This window comes from Columba livia, chromosome 3 (assembly GCF_036013475.1).
Source record: "Columba livia isolate bColLiv1 breed racing homer chromosome 3, bColLiv1.pat.W.v2, whole genome shotgun sequence".
NCBI classification, from domain to species: domain Eukaryota; kingdom Metazoa; phylum Chordata; class Aves; order Columbiformes; family Columbidae; genus Columba; species Columba livia.
In genome coordinates, this window is record NC_088604.1 from 69301375 (window position 1) to 69326361 (window position 24987).

The following is a 24987-nucleotide window of genomic DNA, read 5'->3' on the forward strand; positions in this document are numbered from 1 at the left end:
CTGCTTGTGACTACACACACAGAAAAGTCTTTAAGCCATTTAGAACAGCTCTGTCTGATCTAGAGAGAGTTTTCACCATTTCTAGAGTTTTGACCATTGTCTCCAATTACAGCGTGCTAGCTAGTGAATATGAATGCACTTATTTTTTGTGTTTCATGACAGTATCAAAAAATACAGGAATTCTATGCTAATAGAAGCAGTACTTTAGAGAAAATATTTTACCCTCCATGTAGAAAGCCTGTGATAGCCACTTCATTCACACACTGGTTCTATCTTTAAGAAACATTTTAAAATTCCAGCTGAAAGTCTAGGAACTAAGAAACTATTTTAATCACTTCGAGCAATGCCATCACGGGCAAAATATAGCTTAGAAAAGACAAACAAAGGGAGTAATAGAGTTTTAAGGAGTATTCAACAAGCCATGGAAGGTCGTACCATGACTTTACAACTACAGAGAGTTAAGATTCAAAACCATTTAAGAGAACGATGAAAGCGAAAAGATACTAGAGTACACAGAAAGTTTGTGAGTGGCTGCTGAACCAGGCTTTGGGAAGCCTTCCAATACCTGCATATGAAAAGTGCAGTATGCCACTATTTAATTCTTATAAACTCCACAAATTGTTATCCACTTAAGGAGCTCATCTTTCTGCCTAGTTAAATGACTTCAAAACTGATAGGTTACATTCACTGTTTCAACTCTGATTCATTGTTGACTGGTTCTGATTTGTTTGGAATTAGAAGACAAAAGACATTGTGATTTTAGGAGAAGAATATGAATGGAATAAGAATTTTTATTGCAAAGTTTTGTTCCAGTAAAACATACATACTTTAATAGTAGGGAGTATCTTTATGAGAAGCAAAATACCATGCACTTTGTTAAAAATAAGAATACTAGATCATTTTTTTCGCTAGCACCAGGCAAAGAGATAAAATGTGATATAGTTGACAAAAATACTGGAAAATAACATTCTTTCTCATGTTTGCGTATAAACTTTCTTTCCCAAACTGTTAAATATAACTCAGCAGTGCTAGCAACTACTTTTTTTTCACTACACTTTTTCTCTTTTTTGGGCTTTTCTTGTCTTGCTCTGCTTGAAGGGCTGCCTCTTGAGCTGCCAGCTCTTCTTGTTTTATGCGCTCAGCTTCTAGCAGCTTGTTTCTGTATGCTTCCCGAATGCTGTGAACTCTGCCTCGGGTCTCATCTAAGGATGCCTAGCCAAAAACAAACAGCAATACCCCCCCAACACATTAATCTTGATTTCATCATAAGGAACTGCATCCTTCCTGTTATGTTTCACTTCTTGACTCTGTAAGTACAATGAGAGCATCTCTCCTTGTCCTTTTACGTGTGTTTTTATTGATTTGTCACAGTGACACAGCTATATGTCAATCTTGTCATCATGAAGAAAAAAGAGAAAGTTCATGATTTATTTATTTTTTTTTTTTGAATCACCAGCATAGTAAGCTAATTGTCTGAAAGGAGGATAGGGCAACAGACTAGTTACCTATCCAGGTCTAGTCCCTTTTCAGTTACTTGCTTGCTTTGTTGTCTTAAACAAGTCCCTCAAAACCTATTTTTCAGAAATGCTGAAATTGCCTAGGAGAACTACTCTTTTTGGAGACTAAAGGAGCCTAAATCACGTTGATCTTCAAAAAGACTTAGGGCAAGTGGGACTTGGACACTTCTGAAAACTTTTTCCTTTACATTTCTACCCTGGAAAATGGGGATATCTGGATATTTTATGTAGTTCTCTGTGGCCTACAAACGAAAAAACTGTAAAAATGCTAATCAGCACAGTGTGCATATTCACAAGTAACTCCCATTTTAAATTCACACTGTGAAGCATTTTTAAGGGACATACTTTATAGAAAGAGCTGAGGAACTACTCTTAATAAAAATTTGCCCTTCTCATATGTGATACATTAGGCATTCAAAATCACAGCAACACCTGAAAACACAGACATGTGTTCTTATTAGGATCAAACACTCACCAGTAGAGAAATACGGCCCCTTGGAGACTTGTAGGTAAGTAATATAAATCAGGCTGTGTGGGAACTTGCTAAGGAGGTGTTTTCAAGTGATGTCTGTAAACTGGTTGTGTTTATGTAGAATTATTTTTATTGTTTCTTACCCACTTTTAAGAGCTCTGAATAGTCACCAGCTGATTGCTAGTGGTTATTCTATCACCACTGTGTATCAAAAATATTTTGTTCCTGTTGATACTCAATGTTTAAGCTGATTTTATTAAGATATTTTTATCAATTTCATGTGCAAATGCACTGGCTGAGTTAATCCTAACAATGGATCCTCCATTAATACTACCACATTTATTATTTATACACACAGTTTTTTACAGATTAATAATTCAATTTTTTCGTTTGCTGGCATCATGCATATTCCATGAAAACTGTGTTCTCTGACTTTGCTGTAAGATGTATTAGGAGCAACTGACCCTCATCGGCAAATTATCTTGTTCTTTATTACTTTCCAAAAAGCCCTATACAATTCTATTGCCAAAAAACCAGCCAAACCAGAGATACTTTATCTAACATGCATTTGGTCATGTATGTCAAATGCTCAATTTATTCTCACTTATAACTATTTTTTTATGATGGTAGTCTTAAAATAGTGCTTTTGCAAAGAGCTGGATCAAGAAAGTACCAAAAATATAATACTAAGGATGTTGTGTAGTACTATTTTTTTTCCCTAGAACCTTTAGTTTTAACCTTTACCCAAGCAAAATTTCAAGCTTGTTCACTGTTTCTAATTATTGGTACTCAATACAAAAGTCCTGCAAGATAGTCATACCAGTGGTGGATATCACAATAATAGTTACTGGAAAGTTATCTTGAAAACTTACCTGCAGATTCTCATACATTTCCATTATATTTTGCTTCAATAAAGCTCTGTCATTTTGTTCTTTTTCTCTTTGTTCCAAAGCCATATCTCGAAGTTCCCTAAAATGGTTGATTTTTTCCGCTTTACGTATCTCTTGCTGTTGAATGATAGACTCATTTCTTAGCACAGACTCAGACCTTGTTTTCCTGAAGGAAATAAAAAGGTATTGATCTCATTTCAAATACTGTTTTGGGTAGTGTAGATTTTGCCTAACACCTGTATGCATATATTTGGCTTATATACTGCACTGTCACTACTGTATGTTTAGATATGGTTAAGGAGTCACTTCTCCTCTGCTTATATATTACACTGATGAGAAAGTACATTCCTGAAGCCAGGTCTTCTTACACTAGGGTGTCCATTTCAAAAATATTTGTAAAATCATGCTAATCTTTGAGCATTTGAAAAACTCCTATATGTAACACATATTTTTAATTTGCAAGAAATACCATTTTTCCAGGAGTTTTTGATATTATAATTCATCGTTGAGACAAATTTAGGTTTGCTTGGTTTTGTTTTGTTTTTCTGCTGGCATAATGGAATATCTTTTTATATCTTTTTATAATTTGACTTAACTGACTAGTGTAAAAGTCAAGGAGTTGAACAAAATGAAATGTTTGCAAGACTTAGGCCCGTGGAAGAGATTTCGACATATTTTCTACTGTTTAAATGTTATTCACGTCAATATACAACCACTTTCACTTTCAATTTAAAATTAAATTTGAAAATTTTTTTAGCATGTTCTAAGGTCTTCTGAAAATCAGTGAGCTGCATAAATGCCACACAAATAGAAACAGACTTAAACATGAACTGGGTTCTAGCTGCAGCTGAGCAAACATGCAGGTACATGTATATTAGCTAGATAGGTTCGTATCAAGACATAATATAGTTATTTTGAATAAATTATATAGTTAATATAATTATTTCAGCTATTAACTATTACTAATATTAACAGAACAGCATTTATTAAATGTTATTTGAATCTAGCATCACATCTTGACATATTTCATATATGCTTCTTTCAAGATGACCACTGAAATAAACATATTTGCCTGCACATGGATTTTCTTCAGATTTTTGTATCACGTTCTCATTACACGTAATACAGAGATTCAGCTCCTTTGACATGTATTATGTTAAGGAAAGGACATGAATTCTAAATAGATGAAGGAAAGAACTGATTTTAAAACACATTCATGCCAGGAAAACTGTATATTGATGCCGTCTACACTTCTGCCTTCACTACTGAGTAATTTTGTGTATACAACACAAAGGACAGATAAAAACACGGACCAGGATTTTCACAGCAACTTTAACAAGTGTGTGGCAGAATTGTAGCTGGCTTCAATGACACATGAAGGATAAAGTCTAAATTCACATCTATTATGCTGCATCCAGTTACAGATATGATACAAATGCATGAAATATATTTCATTTACTACTTTCTCTATATGAAAATCCTTAGCCAGTCTTTCATTTTGGTGTTTAACTGGGACTTCATTCCTCTTGCTGCATTTTACCTCATGTAAGGATTAAGGTCTATAGGCTCCCACTTTTTATGCTGTGTTTTTGAGCTTGCTTCAATAGTTGCTTGAGATGCTTTCTTTCCTGTGGAAGGAGAATCTACAATAGAACAGATTAAACTGGTTATTCAGTTACGCTAGGAGGCTCCATCTAAATACTTACATAGTTTTCTTCTTTTAGCTCAGCAGAATACATTATTAAATGACAATATGGGTAGGAGAGGATATAATATTTCTGTCTTTTTATTTCCAACACTCATGATAGAATCAAGGATGGTGCAAAACCTCATATGCTAGAGTGAAATTATTGTATGCATTTTAGCTAAATCCATAGTATAGTACTCATGAAGGTTTGCAAATCTAAGGAAGAACATTCAATTTAAAGTGCTTAAAGAATATAAGAACAACTTATAATCAGCAAAGAATCACATTCTTTTGTTAAAAAACCAAAAATCAATAAAAATCTGATTGTTCAGTCCTGGCTGTAGTTTAAAAAATATATATTCCCTTTTAGGCAGAGATTTAGTTACGGAAATACCAGCCTAAAGATAAAAAAGTCCCATGACAACTTAAAATTGTCATTCTGAAGTCTTAGAATTTTTTTAACCACATGGATAGTAACCATGTTATGCTTTAATGTAACATTTTCACAATACAACGATGTAGCTGATATTAAACAGGCCAGTGGGCTGAGCTGCGTTGTGATTTTTTCAACACTTCCTTCTTTGTTTGTCTGGATGTGCTGAAAATGCTTGTGAAATTTGATGAGATTTAACAAGTTATGTACTGGTCACAGGTTCTTGTTCCATGCACATGAGCCATGACCAGATATTGTCACAATTATCTTGGGTATTATACTTTCCTTTTTGTGATGGCCTGATCTCAGCATTATTCTTAGAAGAAAAGAAACAAGAAACAGGCTTGCACACAGTTCAAATTTTCATCAGAATCCAGTAATTGCCAGGGAATAAAGAATAAGTATCCACAGAAATTGTAACCACTGAGTAAAACCAAATGACACTCATGGAAGCTGCCAGGAAGCTGATGCTACTCAGTATGCACTTTTTGACACTTCACTTCCAGAGCTGCATCCATGAACAGTTTCCATGAACATCAACATAAAAAAATGCACATTAGAAGTATTAGTGTCATACTGACACACTATTTCAACTGCTAAACAATTTTAAAAATATTTCTACAGTAATGGCCTCTAGTACCCTACTTGGAATTGAGGGAGTAGGTGTTTTTCACTGAACTTTCAAAAAATTCAGGTTAATTTAGGGTTAGAATTCCAGTACAGAAGGACTGCCTAAAGTTTCCCTGAGGGTAACTTGGCAACCTCTAAGAAGCTGAGTCTGAAAACAGAGAAATGTAACAATTAAAACCAAGAGGGGGTAGAGAAGTTGTAGACTAAGAATGCCATTGTGCATTTAGACATCTTTATTGGGGCTGTTCTTTACATTTACTACCAGTATTTAACACAGAAGTGTTTTCTAAGGACATGAACATGATGACCGCAGTGAACCGAAGACATGCTTGACAGAAAGTTATACCTTTACCTATTTCTTCTGAGCAAGGCGTTAAACTGGCAGTGTCAGTCCCAGCTGTGGGCTGCTCTGAATCTCTTACAGCATACTTATTAATAAACCGCATGCGTTCCTGAAAAGCCTAGAGATCAAAGTTTTAATCCAGATAAGAAAACTTCTATTGCATACTTTAAATCCCAAAGCATTTTAAAAAGTAAGAATCTATACATGTTCAATAAGACAGTAAATTTTCAAGTCCAGTGCATGTGAGGTATGACGCTACTTCATATTACTGGTAAGTATGTTTCACTGATTTGATCTATAAAAACATCACATGTAACTACAGGAATACCACTGGGGAGACAAAAAAGATAAACATAAGAGGATGACATTTCATGTCAGAATCATATTCAAGCCATATCTCCAACAGATATTTTTTCTGAAGTAACAACTTGTCAACAGTAAACATTGAATTTTTCTAGTAGTATTTTGGAACTTAAATTTGTTTACTTCAATATGTTGTATGGAGGAGAAATCAAATAGCATTAGCACTTGAATTTCATCTTTAATTTCTATGAAGTATGTCTTGAGTATATGAATAAGAACTCCTAAGAAAACCTTTGTGAGATGGTAGCTCAGTAAAATAAAGAGTAGGCAGTACAATGTGAATGGTTTCACTTCACTCAATGCATACTGGCTATATTTAGTACTTATCCCAAATGAGAAAACAATGCTGTCAATAACAAAGCTAATGCCAGAGAGCAGTATGCAAATCTGCCTGGGGCTGGAATCAGAAAAGATGCTAGGGTTCCCATTGAATCAATCCTGAGACATTGAATACTTACAGTAAAGATCATCATGCACGGAAATACTGAAAAATCATTGATCACTGGGCAGTTTAAAATAATCTTCAGGTTTAAAACAAAAACAAATAAAACACCCTGAAAAGCAAGGTTTCCTCATAGCTGAACGTATGGTCAGAATATATTCAGCTACTGCACCTCTGTAGGGAAAGATCACTTCCCTCTAGCAGCTCCTATAGCCTGGTGGTTTAGACTTCTGAGAAATGGGAGCTATGGGTGCAAACCTTTCAGACTCAGTTACCTTTGATGACAGTACCAGGCATCACCACTTCTGTCTGACTTTTTAGAAGGTGACTTTGGCTCTCTGGCTTTCTCTTAATGTATCAGATTGCCAGAATGGATGGAGAAGCCAAAGGCCAGCCTGGAGTCAGGCACCTAATTCCCAAAGACAGAAGGTATGTGACCCCTGGAACAGGCAGATGCTGGGGCAGGGTGATCAGGAAGAAGTGAAGCTACTTAGTCTGGGTAGCAGACCCCCAGTTTAGACCTCCTTTTTTTAGTGTATTACATGAAGTTTCTTCAATTTTCTTAATGATAGCTGCTTTAGAAAAATGTCACAGTCTTAAAGGGACTTTTTAAATGCAATGCTTTACCTGTAATTCAGTCAATTTTCTGATCAAAAAAGGCAAAGGTTATAGAACCAGCATCCTGAAGAGACTCTACACATCAAAGGGGATTCATTTCCAACTAATCTTTAGTAGGCTGCACTTGCATTTTCAGCCTCAGCACAGCCAATCAAAGCTGCAGAGTAATGCATCTCTCCTTAGATCAGAATTTAATAAAGTAGTGTTAGAAAAAATTGTGAGCCTTGGATACACTGAAGAGAACTGAGAAAATCTGAAAGTGTAGCTGGGAAGACCCATGTTTGAGGTTCATTTCTGAAAGGTGATATAAAAAAGGCGCAACGCTTCTGTGTTGGGGTTTCTGGTTGAGAATCCCTCAATGGTCATGGTGGTGATAGGGGATGATAGTCAGGTAAGTTTAAAGACTGCATTTTATTATTTTATTTTCCTTTTTTATTTTTATTTTTTTTGGTAATGATGTTTCCAGTTCTCAATCAATCAGCAGTGTAATTCTTTGCTTTGCTAGAAAAGAACTTGTATTACTTTTCCATCTTAAGCATATGTCATATCAAAAGAGCCCAGCTGCAGCTGACATCTGAATTAGTTTTGCTTCTCCAAAATAGTTAATTTGTACAGAGGAGCATGTACAGGCTAATGGGTAACCTGCAACCCAGAATGAATTTGGGAATCCTGGCTGCAGGGGACAATTTGATTAAAGATATGGCCAAGTGCTAGTTCTTCAAGAAAAATCTTTTTGACATGTTTGTAACAGTGTATTTCTCACTATAATCTGCCCATGCTAAACATTAAACTTGTCACAAGTAGCAGCTTTGTAATTGTATAGAGGCAGAGGGATTTCTGATTAAAAACTTCTGTTTTGTAAAGCAGCATCTAAAGTTTCAATGACCTACAGGAATCTGAACTGGATAATCTGGATTCCTGCCCAGAATTCATGCACATAATCACTTTTGATCCTTTAAGCTGTATAAAATATCCTGTCTTCCACAGAGTGGTGAAGAGGACAGGCATTTGAAGTCAGGTCTCTTGTGGCAACTGCTCTACTGTCACAGCAGGTCCTGAAACTTGTGAAGAAACATTACTGCAAGGATTGTACTCTGATACTACCTTGATAGCTCTTCCTGGCTCTGCAGACTCCCATGCTTGTTTCATGGCTTTGATCTCATCTACTCGCTCTGTATCTTTCTTCATGTCCAGAACGTCCACCTCTCTCTGCTCAGTAACTACGCGTAAAGTCCAGTATGCTTTGTTTGAAGCAGGTGGCTGAAAGCGAAGTACCATAATGCATTCATTGGTATACATCTACTACCACTATTTAAGGTGAAGTAGTATTTCTGTATCCTGGTAATTTTCCTGACTGATATACATAATATATTGATAGTCTTTGACATGCATTACTATACAAAGGAAAGTAAAATTGCTTTGCAATGTCTAGAAGCAATTTGAGGTGTCTTGTTTACATGCTTGCCCCCAGTCCCGCACCGTCTGTCTGAACAAGAGTATTTTGTAGTGATTTTCCATGCAATTGTCTTATCTCCCTGCTTTTTGCCTGCCTTCCTTCCCTCCTTCCTTCCTTCCTTCCCTCCTTCATTCCTTTCTTCATTCCTCCTTCTTTTTTTTGCTCAGTCTTCTTATATTTAAATAGGCTTTTTGTGTAGAAATACATCACACTCTGTCTTATGAGGCATCAAGTTCTTTCTAATCACTTCCCATATTCTCTAACCCACCTTAACACATGGCTTCTCTACAACCGTAGGGTACAAGTAGTACCTGAAATGTAGGAGACTATTCCACCATCTGACTGATGAATGAGATATTGTGCTGCATATATTTCTGGAAACCATACCTCCGTAGAAGCTTTAAGCCCAAGATTTAGAAGCAGAGAGAGGAGGTCAGCTTTTATTTGAAACTAAAGATGGGCATCTTCTTTATCTGCAAGCAGTCTCATCACAAAACTTGCATCTATTTCAGCGGCAGACTGAAGATTTCCCAAGAACATCATCCCAGCACCCCTAGCATACTCCATGATTGGAGCTGAAGGCAGAAATTTGACACAGCCTGAAGCTGCACTGCATTTCTGTGGCCAACGATCTCAACTGCTCTGAAAGAAAAGTTATCGCACTATTTTGGAACTCTATATAACTATTTGTGGATATGAATGATAGGGAAGCTTGCTGTGCAGCAGGTTTAGTCAACAAAACAATTTAGTAGAGATTTCTTCATGAAAAAATCTATAGAGATGCCTTTCCCCTGAGCTACCTGCCATAAGGCAGCAAAGTTCTTAGCAAAAGCAATACCACTGAAGGAGTAGCTGTCACTTTCTTCTTTGCCTTCCATTAATCTGTTTGCAATTCATAAAGACAATTATTCTTTTTAAGGCATACAGGTTGGCAGTAGCCTTTCTGTCAGCCACAGAACACTCAGATTATCCCACCACAGAGGAGAAGAATTTGAAAGTAGGCAAGTAGGTACCAATTTTTCTGCCATTATAAGTCTGCAAGTTAATGACATACGAGACAGGAACTGATGACAGGGGACTTATTTCATCTCTCTGGGAAACCATGAAAACTACTACAATGAGGGACCAATGGGACATGAATATGGTGAAGTCACAGAGTCTAATAAATCTTCAGTGGAGACAGAAAGTAGACCAACAAAAGGAACAACCAGGAGTTGCTTTATACATAAACAAAGAAATAAGCACATTACATCTCTAAATGCAGGATGTATGTCTTTTACATGTACAATTCAACCTCTCTCAGGTGTAACGCTAAAAGGGTGGCAAAGCAGGGCATAGAGAAATGCAAGGGATACACTAGTGTTAGTAATATTGATCTGCAGACTTGAAAATATCTTTATACTCAGTACAGTGATGGCACATTCAACAAATCCAGTTTTTGGTTTTGTTCTCACCTGAAATTCGGGTTGAGATACAATAGATGCAAGTGATCCTTTTTCTTTATTGGACTTCTCTTTTTCTGTCTTCTCAGATGCTTTATCTTTTCCTTTTTTGGTTGATTTAGGAATACTTACAGACTTTCGTTCTTCAACATAATTGAGCATTTGGGAAAAGCTGTTATCCTCATGCTTTTCACCATATACTATTCAGACGTAGTTATGGTGCATGATGAATAAGAGGATACCATTGTCATCCATAAATATATTTCCCCATATAATATCCAGTGTGGAATAACAGCACAGAACAGCCATACAGAAAGAAAAAGAAAAGTCAGTTAAATAGTTGACACTTTCTAGTACTACACTAACAATTATTATTGGGACAAGAAAGAATCCGGGACAAAACAACTTTTAGAAACAGATTTACAAGGTGGACACATTGTGACAGCCTTATCTGTCCTAAATAGTACTTTACCCAGGGCCTAACTGGGATTTTGCCATGGTCCCTGCACATCAGTCACTGCATTGTTGCCTCGTGTATGGGTCAGTCCAAAGGTTGTAACGTACTGAATCACAGTCTGACTCTTATTTCTCTATAGTCTCATACAATCTCTGTCAGTGCTATGTACCAGGCAGATGAGAAGCTCAAAGTAGATAAAATCAATTTTCTCACTGTCTCAATATCCTTGTAAGTGTGAAGAGCAGAAGCGAAGATACACCCCACCAAAAATACAAGGAAAATACAAAGAAGCATTTTTGAGATTTGATTCATATTTAAGAAATTCAATATTATCATTCTCAGAACTATCTGAGAACATTTTAGATGAAATATTTTATCAGTACACTTGTATGCCATATGTATGTTGTATGTTTGAATTATAGATACGGAGAATTGACATTTGTAACCCTTATTCTGCACTGTCTTAGTTGGTGGGAGCTGTTAATGAGACATTTTGCGTGTCATATCCCTGTTAAAATAAACAAGCAAATAAATAAATAAAGCCTGTAATAGTGTATAGCTTTAATAGCACAAGGAAAATGTCAGTTGAAACAAACTGGAATGAACCCACAACACTTTGAGAAAGATTAAAAATCTGAGTCTGAAATTTCCCTTTCCCTCCCTTGAAAGATTAAAACAAATGTTGAAAACCTAAATTCAGTCAATACAATAAACCAGGGGATTTCTCTTAGAAAAAAGAGGAAATGCGTGACTGTTTACAATCTGACAATAATAACAAGGTATCTTTCACTTAATCCTGTGCTTTTCTAATTTCTTTCCACTGATGACAAACCACTAGGCTGCATTATTTGATCCAAAGTCCACTGAAGATATTCCACTGGCTTTAATGTACTTTGGATCAGATCTGCAGTGTCATGGCTGAGGTTATATAGATATATAAAATTGTAAATATTAAATATATAGAAACATAATGCACATATAACTACACATAAAATACATATATATATGATATATGTGTGTATTACATCAGACATTATATGTGTGTTTAAATATAAATTGCATTATTTTTATCTCCTCATGCTACTTAAATAATGTACAATGGCACCAAAGTGCTAAGCTTAAATTGATTCAATGTTACCAAAGCGTACATGAAATAATGAAAGCAAAAATCAAAGTGGTCTCTACAAATATTGAAGATACTAAAGCAACTCTGCAGGAAATGTAAATATAAAATAAATAGTGATGGCAGTATTTAAGTTATGATATCATTACATAAATGGCTTTCCAATTAATTTCACATTATCATAACGTATTAGCACCATAAATCAGGCTGGTGTACATGCATTATTCAGTTAATTATTAAAGATAAATTATTTGTTTATACAAACACTCAAGAGACATTCTGTGTCATTAGCTAAATGATATCAGACAAAGACTTTCTATGTCATGGGATACCACAAACTTTATCTGGACTCTATAATTTTTTTACAACTCTGAATATTAACATTTTGGTGTTCTGGACTTCTTGCATACACTGAGAAGTTAGTACATAACAAACAAGCCTATGAAATGACAGGGCTAAAAGGAGGTACCCTGCTGTAACTCCAGGGATGAAGACCTAGGGCAGGACTGAGTCGAGCTCTCCTGTCTAACAGCACACTGCACTGCCCAGGTATCTCCAGGTATCCTCCCTCCTGCACGGTCTCCCCAGTTTGGGGATCACCCTGCAGTTATACCTGGAGTTATACCTACAGTTTGGCCTCATAGCATGTGGCCCACTCTAAGGAGGTGTGAGTAATTCCTCAGGGCTTTTCCAAGGCCAAAGCCAGGCAAATGCTTTGTATAGAATATGATATGAAGAAAGGCAGGGAGATGATACAGAAAGTAAAAGACCATTCCAGCTCACAGCTTGTGCACAAATCATCACAAACTCTCAGTGGGAGTTACTGTACATGTATGGTACCAAGAAAAGCTTGGACAGCACAACAACTGACAGTGATGACAAGCAGGTGATAGCAACTCTTAAAATTAGCTTCTCTACTACTTTGCAATTATTTGCTGAGATTCATTTAGTGCAATGCCATGACGGACCATAGTGGTCATCCAGTCTGATGTCCTTCCTATCTGTAACTCATAACGTCAGATTGAGGTACAACAATTGCAATTTTTTAGGCAAGACAGGCAGATCCTCCTGATTTTTGAAACTCAAATTACAGATATGATCTCTTATTCAGAGGTAAAACTCAGAGAAGTCTTTTGAAGTTTTCTTGAGAAGGTCCTGTGCTCCCAGTACCTGAAATAGGTTCTTGAGCATCTAGTGGGATTATTTAGTAGTTGGCAGAAATGGCTCTTACTTGCCCCTCAATAAACTTTCAGATTTGGTTCAGAAATGACCAAGAACTTCAAATATTGTTTTTCCTGTCTCTGACTGGATTCTTGACAGATAGCAATGTCAAAAATCTTTCCAGTTTTGGGTTAATCAAGACACTACAGTGGTGGTAAAAATACACCCGGATAGAAGCGAACCACCACTATGGCTGCAGTAGTCAGGTGGGGATAGAGCATGGCTTAGAGCTCTACAGGTCTTTAGCACTATCGTGTATCCTCAATGACCTATTTTTTCACTGAATACCAGGCAAGCGATTAATCACTACAGACAGGCAAGGTGGGAAAGAGATAAAGAGAGGGAGAACTGAACATCCTGTTAAACATCTTATGAAATCCTGTCCTTGGCACAAGCCAGCAAATTCTCCTGTGGCAAGAGAAAACCTGTGGGGAAAACTCCCAGCTCTGGAGAAAAAAGAATATTCCAAAGGATATTGCCTCTCCTGCCTTTTCAAACCAACCTCTACTATCCAGGATGGGTGCCTCATCTATCCCTGCTCCCCCAGCTGGACAGACAGCCTTCTCTCATCAACAGCTAATACTCCTGAGTTGACCTAAGGCAACATATAAAATACATGCTGCAGTCAGCATCCAGTGCACACTGATGGTTCAACTCGGGGTTGTGACAGCTGCACAAAAAAAAACCCCTTCTGATCTTATTACAGTAAAAGTAAAACCAAAGAACCCCAAAAGGCAATAGCTGAAAATTGTATCTGCAGAATGAATCTTAAAATAATTTTGTTCACACAGTTAAGCACCTAAAAATGGTATTAGCAGTTGCAAGACTACCTGCTAATATTTGCCCTTTTACACAAAAATTAGGATCCTGACTTTGTTGTTTTTTTTTTTGTTTGGTTTGGTTTGTTGTTTTTTTTTACTATTTTTACATTGAAGTCTTACCCCATTAATAGTTCCCAATGGAAGGAAAGAAAAGGAAAAAAGGAAAAAAGAGAGGGAAGAATGAAGACTGTATAAGTAATAAACTATCTGGCGCTTTCTAATTGCTGTGTACTTGGGTTTTCCTGGTTAATGCCTTTTAAATGTTTAATTTCTGCAATGTGCTCTTTAATAAAACATTTAATGAGATTTCATATATAATAAATATGTCTAAATATTAGCAATGAAATAAATTTTGCTAACACGGTTCTTTTTACAAGTACTGCCAAACTGCAGAATTAAGGATTTTGAAGAAAGAAAAGTATAACAAACATCAACAAATACAAAATACAAAACTATCGTAGCATCTGAATGCCAGAGAACTTACTTTCTTCAAAAATTTTCTTAGAAGTATTTATATCGATAGTATAATAGTACTGGTTTTCATTTAAAGGGAGACTAGTTTAAAATACTTTAGTAAAGGCTAATACAAAGCCAAAATATGCTTTTCCTGTGATAAATTAGCTTTAATACAAAAGTAACTCCAGATGGCACTGTTGTCTTACATGAAGGAGGGATACCTGAAATGGTGAAAATTAGTTGCAGGAATTCTCCACCTGGCTTACTGCAGCTTTCTTAAAAATCACATGGCGAGAGGTGCCTTTTTGATTACACATCAACATTGCCATTATATCAATTGTGTGTTTGACAACTGGTGCTGGCAGCTTTAAATGGGAAAGCTCAGTTTTCAAATTGCTTTAAGACTAGTTCACAACCAGAAAAAGATTCAAAGATTGAACGTTGTTTTTTCCAAAATAGTTACCTATAGTAAGCACTCCAGATAAATATTGCTGTTAATAGCACTACATAAAATAAATGCTAGGTAATAAATACAGTAAGTGTTGGTGTTTGAACTTTATGATATATGTTGTTTTTAAACCCTGTTGGTGGCCTGAGCAACCTATTGGTATCCTGGTACAGAGACGTCCAGTTAATATAAACTATGAAATGGATTTGGTTTACTTTAAAAGGTGACAGTCATGAGAGGACACAGAAATCGCAACACTTAAAGAGAATTCTAAGAGAAAACTGCTTGTTATCATTGACTGTGGCTTGAATATGATTGACTGCAAATGAGCTAAAGCATCAGTATACATGGAGAAGGGAAGTCTTGAACTAGGATACTTCTACCATGATCTAAAACATAAGGATGTTCATGACACTGACAAGCTTCAGTAATAACAGCTGAGAACTAGTGAAGAAATTCAAGAAATTAAGTGACTTCCTTTGACCTGCAGTTTTATAGACCATGGGGAAGCTGTATGAAAGGACACATATCAGTAGCATGACCGTGTGCTGAGTGCAAGCTGCTACTATGTAGATGACTCAGATAAGACAATGTAATAGGATGTCTACTGTAACAAGCAGTTGATCATTAAAGGGGAAAAAAAAAAGGAGAATAAATGGAGTCATCTAGGAAGAAAATATGATATTGTGAAGAATGGAACAAACTAAAAGCAGGTGAAATCACCACTAAAAAAAAGCTGTTTACAAGCCTGTAAGGCTACATGGCATAGCTCCTCAAATATTATGAAAACTGACTAGGGACTATAGTAAATCAACAAGATATATCTTTGCAAACTTCTGTAATGCTAGCTGAAAAAAGACTGTAAGAATCTCAAGTGTTGCACTCAAAACCAATAAATGAAATAATATATGTCAGCAATTACTGCTGATGAATCTAACTTCAGTCCAGGATAATAGAAATTAAAAAACAAAATATGACCAGACATTTAAAAAGAATGACGTAACCAAAGTAAGAAGTGAGAAATACTGCTAATAAATAAGGATCAAATCTTCCTAGGAAATTTAGGGGTATTAGCAAGTGTACATATATGAGGAAGGATAATGTAAATTATTTCTCCTTATCTCATATTTTAAAAGTTGAATTATAGAACTTTGATGTTAATGATACAGGAAATTTACTGAATTGTGCAGTATTTTAGGTCCTGCAGGTTAGAGAACAGGAGAGTCAGCTGCGTGTGTGTGTGTGTATGTGATGGCCTGCACTAGCAGCTGGAGTAGGACTGCAAGCTCAGGAGCTCATGTGGGATCCAGGGGCCAACCACTCAACAGACTATGTGTCTAAATCCAGCTGTGATCAGTGATCTGTGTGGCTGGCAATGTGTATGTGTGTATATGTAGCGTGTATATGTAGCATGTATGTGTGTTCTGTGTGCGTGCGCCTGATGGGGCTACATCTTCAGCCTTGCTAACGGTTGGATCTGAGGATGTGGAGCGGCAGCAGCTTCCTCTCTTGAGCTGGTGGATACAGCATGATAAATTTTCCTCTAACATAATTAAGATCTAAATCATTCTGTGACAGCCCCAATGGTAGAAGAAGCAAATATGAGACATTTATCTAACTTCTAGTATTCTAACTGCTTTTAATATGTGTTGGCTTTTTTCTGTCCCTTCTGTAATTTCTTTGTTCCTTCCTGGCTTGAATACACAGCCTGTACTCAGGACATTTCCCAATCTTGCCTCCTGTCTAAATTGTTCTCTTAGCAGTACAGAGGTAACACGTATCCCAAACCAGGCCTTTTTTCCCCCCTTGTGAGTGCATTTTCTTAAATTATCCACAGGCATGTTTCTCTAGTTTCAGTAGAAACTTCTATGTTTGGATGTACTTTGTCAGGGCACTGTGCTTTTATATTCTTACTCATCTGTCTCGCTGACTGTAGAAGCAATCAAACTTTTACAGCTGTTCCAGAACCCTAACTAAAGTTGAGCTCTAAGAAGCTCGGGTAAATTTTGCAGTGTATTCTCTTTTTTTCTTTTTAACTTGTGAGCTGGAGGTATAGAATAATGCAATCAAACTACATTTCTATTAACCACAGAATACAGAGCTCTATTGTGTAATTATTTCAATCAAGCAGTGAATCAAAGAAAAAATGTCGTATGGTCTTGGCTTGTAGCAATATAACTTTTTTTTTTTTTAAACAGTAACATGACGCATTTGATTAAATACATACTTAGATTGACCCACCTTTGATTTCATTTTTCTCCAATTGTTTCAGTTCCTGAACAAACAGAGACTGACTCTCAGTAAGTGGCCAGCTATTGTACAACACCAATGCTTGTATGATATACTTGTGAGACTGTGAAAGAAAATGCAGAATGTTAACATGCTGAAGACTTAACTACAGTAAGTACTCAAAAGCCCTGAAATCAGTAAATGACCAGCTACTGAACTCAGCAAATAAAACTTATAATAAATTTACAAGCTGGCACATTACAGTATTCACAAGAAGCTTTAAAAAATAGTGTTAATTCCACAGATTTTATTTTAATTCCTGTGAAATTGAACAACTACTCATGTGTTTATCAAGTGAAACTAAACTGGGCTATACAATAAGGAAATACATTTGTTTTAGATATCCATGAAATTTTCCTATATATGCCATGTGCTAAAACAAAGACTTTTGCCTTTGATTTTAAGACCTACTACAGGGCTTTGAACCCTAATGCTATCACTCAATAATGTCTTAATTTGAGTTAGAGGTGACAGGGTCCATGGGTTTTTTTAAACATTGTCTACACTGAACAGGAAATTATTATTTTTAAAAATTGTTGTCCAAATTCTAGAGCCAGTTCTGAGTTCAAAGGAACTTATTTATCTTTATTTATTTATGTATTTATTTTTCCCTTGGAATACTTTTTTGCAGTTGAACTCAATTGTCAGGAAAAATCACAGTGAGAAACACTTGGACACAGAGAAACAAGAACTACTTTAAAAATAAATGTTGTTTTTTATAAGACAGACAAATAACACTAGGTGAAGTCATGAAAACTCCAAGGTTTTGACATCCCTCTCCAGGAAACTTGGCTAAGTAGCAGCTATTGTGTCTGTGCTTCTAAAGCTTTCAGCTGACTAGCGATAGGTATCTCTCTGGCAAAACTATTAAAGGTAGCCTTATTTTACAGCATATTGAAAAGAAAACTAATACTGAAGCATCAGAAGTTTAACTTCATTACCAGTAGTGTTTGTCCCTTAGCTGATAGTTATGCTATACTTGAATTGGATTTCGCAAATTATGAACATTTAAAGACTGAATATATCACTTTGATGTGAAAACAAAAAATGACCCCTTGTTATTTGGTTATTCATATATGTACATTATCCTTTCTCCATAGCCTCATTCAGAAGCTACAAACAATCTTTGGATTCCTGTTCTTGCCTCAGGATATCAGTTCTCCACACATACCAAAAGAATTACCAATACCCCTTCCCTCTCTTCCCCCCGCCCCCCCCCCCCCCCCCTTTTTTTTTCCCCTATATCCAAATGTTTTAGAACCTCTTACTTGCTGTGGACTTCCATCATTATTTTGAAAGTTTTCCAAGAGGAAAGTTTCATCTTCTAATACAGATAGAGATCCTGGCTTGAGAGAAGTTTTGGACTCCTTTGAAACTGAAGTATGACTTTTTTTTTTTGATCCTACAGTGTCTGATTCCTTCTTTGTACTATGACTAATCTGGGTTTTACTTGCTGCAAGATGATAAAAAAAAGTCAGTGTTAATTTCCAGAAGTTCTATGAATTATTGGTATGAGGTAAACAGATGCCCCTAGAAACTGTAAGAGTTACCATAGTCAATTTTCTCATGCTGTATTGTGCTCACAGGGTCCCAATTAAAATTGTGCTTATTTCAAATACTCTCTTGATTTCATTATGCCTGTAAATCACAGATTTCTTCAAAGTAAATAATGAGAAAATTGAAAGACCATATATATACCTGTTGTTACTGTTTATAAAGCGTGTAACTTTTTCTCCCCCAAGCCCCATACTTCTTTCCTGCACTAACCACCACAGCACTACATATATAGTATATATTACACAATACAGATAGCCTCCTACTACTACTTCCTGTAGTCAACAGAGAGGTGAGCTCCTCTCCAGGAGGTCTGGTTTCTGGGATTTGGTAATTTTGCACTGCCCTCTGAAGGAGTCTTTCTCTATCTATGAAGGTAGGTGGGCTTCAAGGGAGCTTGGTTTCTTCAAGATATAATTAGTTTTCACGAATGCCTCACTATCCTCCTCTCTCTCACTCTCCTAAATCTGAAAAGCATAAGTATTGAAGAATTCTACAATCGTTTGCCCAGAGGATGATTCTGCCATGAAGATAACTCACAATGGTGGAAAGATTCATTGCACTCCATGTGGAAAGATGACTTGGGTAAGTTCCCATTCATACACACCGACAATAGTAGTTCTAGAAATGGTCACCAGGTGGTGCTGTGACACCAAATTTATTTTCCTACTGCAGACATGAATATTCAATCTTGTTTTTTTCCTAAGTAAAGCTCTGCCTAGAACGAACTCGTAACTACCTGGATTCAGGTTCGAACAAGTTTCTAAATGAGACTGGATTTTATCAGATTGCTACTATGGAAAGTAGAAGGATTATGAGAATTCACTTGTCCATTTATGCTACAGGAGTGTTGCTCTTGTATCAATAAAACAAGCTGCACTTGCAACTTGTCAATAAGTAACTCCTTTATTGGCAAGCGAGTGTGCAAGGTCCAAGTCATTTGCTACATCTCAGAAGAGGTAAATATATTCAAAATCAATTGACTGAATGTAGTTTTTGAGCTATAAAAGACATTAATAAAACAGCCGTGACCGGAGATGAATTAACATATTGTGGGTGGGAAAGGGGGATAATGATTTATTGGTGATGCTTGCACAATAATTTCACTTAAGAATACTTCTGTCAACACAGTGATCAATCCTATGAGAGGCAGAGCACGTGCAATACTTTAATAGGTCTCGAGTCTGAGGATTGTGTCTTGCTTAACTGACAAGTGTGGTGCTGATGGTACAGCTGTGGTTTCTATCATTCCTTTCTGTGAAAACACACTTGTAAAGAGAGTAATTTGAGATTGATAGTATGAATCTTGTATTGAATGTTGATTGTACAAATGCCCACCTCAATTTGGCATTAGTATTTATGGAATTTCCTATATAGTTATTGTACAGGCCATAGTTTCCTAAAACTTTTGACAAAAGCAAAGAAACTTTCTATTATAATGCCATAAATTGTACCTATAGACACTTGGCAGGTTGGGTAATACGATACCATCAGATTGGTTATACTGAGTACATTTCATAATCTTTTCATTTAGTTTGGATGCTTGGAAACGTCTGGAACACTTACACAAAATGTCTTTGTGATATACAGGCTGCATATAGATAGGAGAAGAATTTCAATGTTAAGGCTGCTTGGTCTAGCATTGTAAAAATAATTGTGACAGTAAAAAAAATAACAAACAGGGACAGCTTCTCAGTAATTCCTTCCAAATGACAGCTCTCTATACAGTCACATACACTTAAATGTCATCAGAATATTCATTTCACTTTCAAATACAGTCTAAATTCATCTAAAGTCAGTTTGCCAGGTCTAGAAACTCTTTTAAATTCCCTTTGAAATAAAGTACCATTTGTCACCACTTTTTCCAGCTAGAATTCACTGGCTCCACTGCTGAATAGGAACCTGATATGACAACCTTCCTATTTTCAGTCAGGTTGATATAACAGATATTTTATTGAATGATTCACAATGGATTAAAAATAATTTTAAATTAGCATAAGTTATTTGTATCACAGCACATATGAATAACAGATGAAAGCCTAATGTGTGCGTCTGATTTCTGAAGATATCTTGAAAAGTTCTTCTAATCTATGTCCCTTGCTAGTCCAGCAAAGACAAAATGTCCCTCTTATTCTGCCCCATCCTGTCTCTTCCAGCACCTGTTGGAACAAATTTCTCTTTCAACGTAACTGTGCCTTTTAAGTTATTTAAGTCTTCAGACTATGATCTTTGCCAACAAGCTAGTTTCCTGAAAGTTTAATCTTCCACTTTACTGACAGTAACTTGGGAATTTATTTCAAGTATTTGTGGTGCTTACCTTAATCTCAGCTGTTTTACAGCTTTCCTGATTCTGTTTCCACCAGTCTACCATTAAGTTTACTAATCCATTCCCACATTCCAAAAGCAGTAACCAAATATAGCTACTGATTATCTTGGCAGCTCAGTCACAGAATCATGACAGCTTCTCCATGTCTTCCTTTAAACCACAACATTGTCAACTGATGAATCACACTTTGAGAGCATGGTCTCCATAGTGTTTATTTTTACATTTCTGGTAATAACAAGGTGCAGTTGAGACAGAAATCAAAATGTTTCACAACCATGATTAAATTAGTTTTTTTTGTCTTTTGTTTGTTTTTTTGTTTTGTTTTGTTTTGTTTCTTTTAATCTACTACCAATTTTTCCCACAGAGCAATTGAAATGTAGATAAAACAGTTTTTCTAAAGGATCATGTTAGAAAACTACACTGTTCAAAATAGTGGAGATGAGCACATGAAATACGATGCTATTTTGGGCTTTAGTGAAGCAATAAACCAGTATTTGAACAATTTCTCTTTGCCTCAGGTTCTGTATATGCTCAAATGGGCAGAAACTGGTTGATTTACGGAAGATTTATTGTTTTAAAGTCTTCATAAAAAAACTGAAGACTTCAATATCTTACAACATTGATGTATAGTGGTGTCCAAGGAGAGTACAGTAGCTGACTTGTTTGCTTATAAACAGCTGCTTTATTTAAGCAGACTTGTAATGTATGAAGAATATATATTTTCAAAATTAAACCCATGAAACCCAAAATGAAGAATTCAAAATAGTCTTACAAATAAAAAATAAACAGCTTGATTAAGAAGTGAAATGTATAGAAAACAAGGAAACGAATGAAGATTATGAAAAAAGTTAAGATAGCATGGTAGCAGCATCTAAAATCTATTACATATAAGAAGTGCAGTGGAAGCAGGTAGCAGGTACTTCATTTTTGTCAAAAATGATCTGAGCACTACAGGGAAAATTGTTGAAAATATACCTAAGAATTATGTACCTCATTAAGCTGCATTTCTTGCTTCTGAACAGTAAAATTAAACACTACTTCAAAATCAAATGTCAATCAACTGGCTGAGTGTACTTTCAGATGAGAATATTTTCATTCCAGTTTTGGTTTAGCTTCATTAGTAGCCAAAAGTCCCAATGTTGTCAAACAATAAAAATGCCAGTAACAAACAGCTGATGTCTGACTGTAGCTCTTGAACACAGGGTTTGGCAGAACTTGAGCTTCTGAAAGCCTGGAAGTGAAGCAGGGAAGAGGATGTGCAGGTAACCTAACTCTACCCTCTAGAGTGTGCAGGAAGTTACCTCACTACATCAGAGGTGGATGATGGCAGAGCATTGTGACAATTACAAGCTGAAGGCTCTCTCTGTTAGGTACAGTTGTAAATGAATACCTGTTTATTTGGACAGCACATCCAAGGAAACTGGATCGTGTATCGTTAAGAAAAAAAAGCTTTTAAGACTTAACTATGAACTGATATCACAGGATCACAGGAGGCTGAGTGGTCCTGCCAGGGGCTGGAAGACACCTCTGAAGATCGTTTAGTTCAACCCCATTGGTAAAAGCAGGGTCAGCTAAGGCAGGTTGCTCTCGGCAATGTCCAGCTGGGTTTTGATTATCTTCAAGGATGAAAACTCCAATACCTTCCTGGGCAGCCTGTTTCAATGTGTGATATCCTGAGAGTAAAAATGAAACAAAACCAAAAAACTTCCAAATAACCTTTTCTAATGCTTAAATTGTATTTTCTACATTTCAGTTTGCACCTGTCACCTCTTGTCTTGTCACTGGATGCCACTGAAAAGAGATTGGCTTAATTTTCTTTACCTCCCTGCCCCTTTATTTATATGCTGCCAGGCTTGGGCATACAGTGGATTCAGAGTGGTAGTTTGGTGGACTGCATAGAGTCAGTTTTAACTGATGCCAGCTGGATCTTTGTTTGTTACAGTTACTAGTTTCAAAGTACTTTGAGAAAATACATGAAATTTTAGCATATTTATGAAGGGTGACCTTTGAATACACACTGGTTCTCACCTTTAACAAAAGCTGAGTTGACAAGACTGCAATGTAATGAATGGCAATACAATTAAAAAAAAAAAAAAAAAAAGAAAGAAAGAAAGGAAAAGAGTTTTCAGCAAAATTATCAGATTCAACCATTCAACCAAAAATTAGTGAGAAGCTTGCTGTCACTTTCAAATATATTTGTGTCAAAATAAAATATATTCAAATTCAAGTATCCCCATAAGGGATAACTTTTTCTCAGTATTTCAGTTGCTGTCATAAAGAATTGCAATAGTATAATGGGCATTTATGAGCTTTGCAAGTCTGGGGCAAGTAGCTCCTCCTTCAGTGTCCTCTATTTTTGTGAATATCATTGTGAATCTGTAGCATAAGTAGAGTAAAAAATTGTGAGTAGCAACGCAAAGCACAGCACTGTAAGGGCTCCATCTCAGCCGGACCCAATACAATTACAAAACAAGACTAAAAGGCAAAGGAAGAAAATAAGGCTGGACACCAAGTTTCAATCAATCTTTTTGGTACCTTTCCTCATTGCTGAGGACCAAGGACTCCTGTTCATTGCTCAAAAATGTAGCTTATTTCACTTAATCATAAAGCAATTTTGTAAATCACAGAAAAAGTAGGAATAAAATAATATTTTATGTGTTTACCTAAAGTTACTGTATATCCCTCAGTGAATAAAATAATCAACTACAGAATACAATACTTACAGTGGGAACTCAAAATGGTTTCATTACTCAAGAAATAAAAAGCAGGGATGACTGCATGGCCCTTTCCAGTGACACTCACAATTTCTTCCTCATTATCTAGGACTTGTACTTTAATGAACACATCTGGTTTAGAGGTTTGTACTTGTACTGTAGCGATATGTGATACTCTGACTTTTACTGAATACCTAAAGAGGAAGAAAAAAATTATAGCAATATGAGTAACTATACTAGATCATTATTTTCCTGCAAGTACCTAAACATTGTGCTGACCTGAGAGTGAACACTTAAAATTGAGTTTCTAGTCAATTGTTTTCCTGCAATCTGATGGGCTAAGCTTCCTGTACCAAATTTTAGTGCAGTCAAGCCATGATCAAAGTAAGTGCTGCTGCAAAAAAAATGGGTGGTCTTGCCATTTCTTTCTTTTTTTTACTGCCTTAGAAAATATCCAGATATACATTTTCATCATGTTGTACTAGTATTTGTTGAAAAACATGATTAACCAGATGACTGAACTGTTTCAATTAAAAAGTAACCAAGCCAAAGAAAAAAAAGTAAGATTTCCTTTCAAAAGGATAGAGCTATCTCATTTGGAGGCAGCTGCTACTCCGGGCAACCAAAAACACCGTGGAATTAAAAGATTCTAGAATTAGAGTCTTAGGATGAAATTTAAATAATATTTTTGTTGTGACTCATAACTTTATATATTACTTGCTTTTCCATAAATTCAAATTGTTAAACTAATCTCAGCAAGCAAACAAACAAACACCACCAACCACCACACTGAGTTCAGCACATTTGGAGTAAAAAAAATATACAAGTATTTAAAAATATTTTTTGAAATATGGTCCAAATCAGAGGGGAAAAAAAAAAAGAAAAAAAAAATCATCAGGGAAGACAGAGTTTATAGAATTTGACTGTACTTGTTATATTTCCACTACATGTTTTTTTCATTTACATTGAACCCAATTCCTCTTGTTGAATAGACTTCTGTCTCAAAAATAACACATTGATTTGAAATATTGATACAAATTATCAGGAATCAAAATGTTGTAAATTAACCTTCAAAATACATACATATAATAAGCTCTAATCATGGGGCCTATTTTAGTGCAGTGTATAGCCCTTTGTATAAAAACTTAAGCATACTAATTTAGTCAGGGTCAGTTTTGAACTCAAATTCAGCTCGGATAAACTAATCTTAATAAAATTAAATAAATTTTAAAAATATTAATAGCAATGATTGTGCTTTTATTAAATATGTTGTCCTAAGTGAATC

General features: G+C 35.9%; 1 protein-coding gene across 3 annotated transcripts in view; it reads right to left on the reverse strand.

Moving 5' to 3' along the window:
- Positions 1 to 979: 979 nt before the first annotated feature.
- Positions 980 to 24987, reverse strand: part of ADGB (androglobin) — a 101758-nt gene continuing 77750 nt past the window's right edge. For 2 of the 3 annotated variants that reach the window (XM_065057507.1, XM_065057505.1), the window contains 9 exons: positions 23712 to 23896; positions 18377 to 18561; positions 17061 to 17172; positions 10306 to 10493; positions 8500 to 8655; positions 5976 to 6090; positions 4420 to 4522; positions 2862 to 3045; positions 980 to 1212 (listed from right to left, as the gene is read on the reverse strand). In XM_065057507.1, the coding sequence (XP_064913579.1) occupies positions 1036 to 1212; positions 2862 to 3045; positions 4420 to 4522; positions 5976 to 6090; positions 8500 to 8655; positions 10306 to 10493; positions 17061 to 17172; positions 18377 to 18561; positions 23712 to 23896 (1405 nt within the window). In that variant the 3' untranslated portion in view covers positions 980 to 1035. The remainder of the gene's footprint in view (positions 1213 to 2861; positions 3046 to 4419; positions 4523 to 5975; positions 6091 to 8499; positions 8656 to 10305; positions 10494 to 17060; positions 17173 to 18376; positions 18562 to 23711; positions 23897 to 24987) is intronic. The other variant, XM_065057506.1, reaches the window with a different exon arrangement.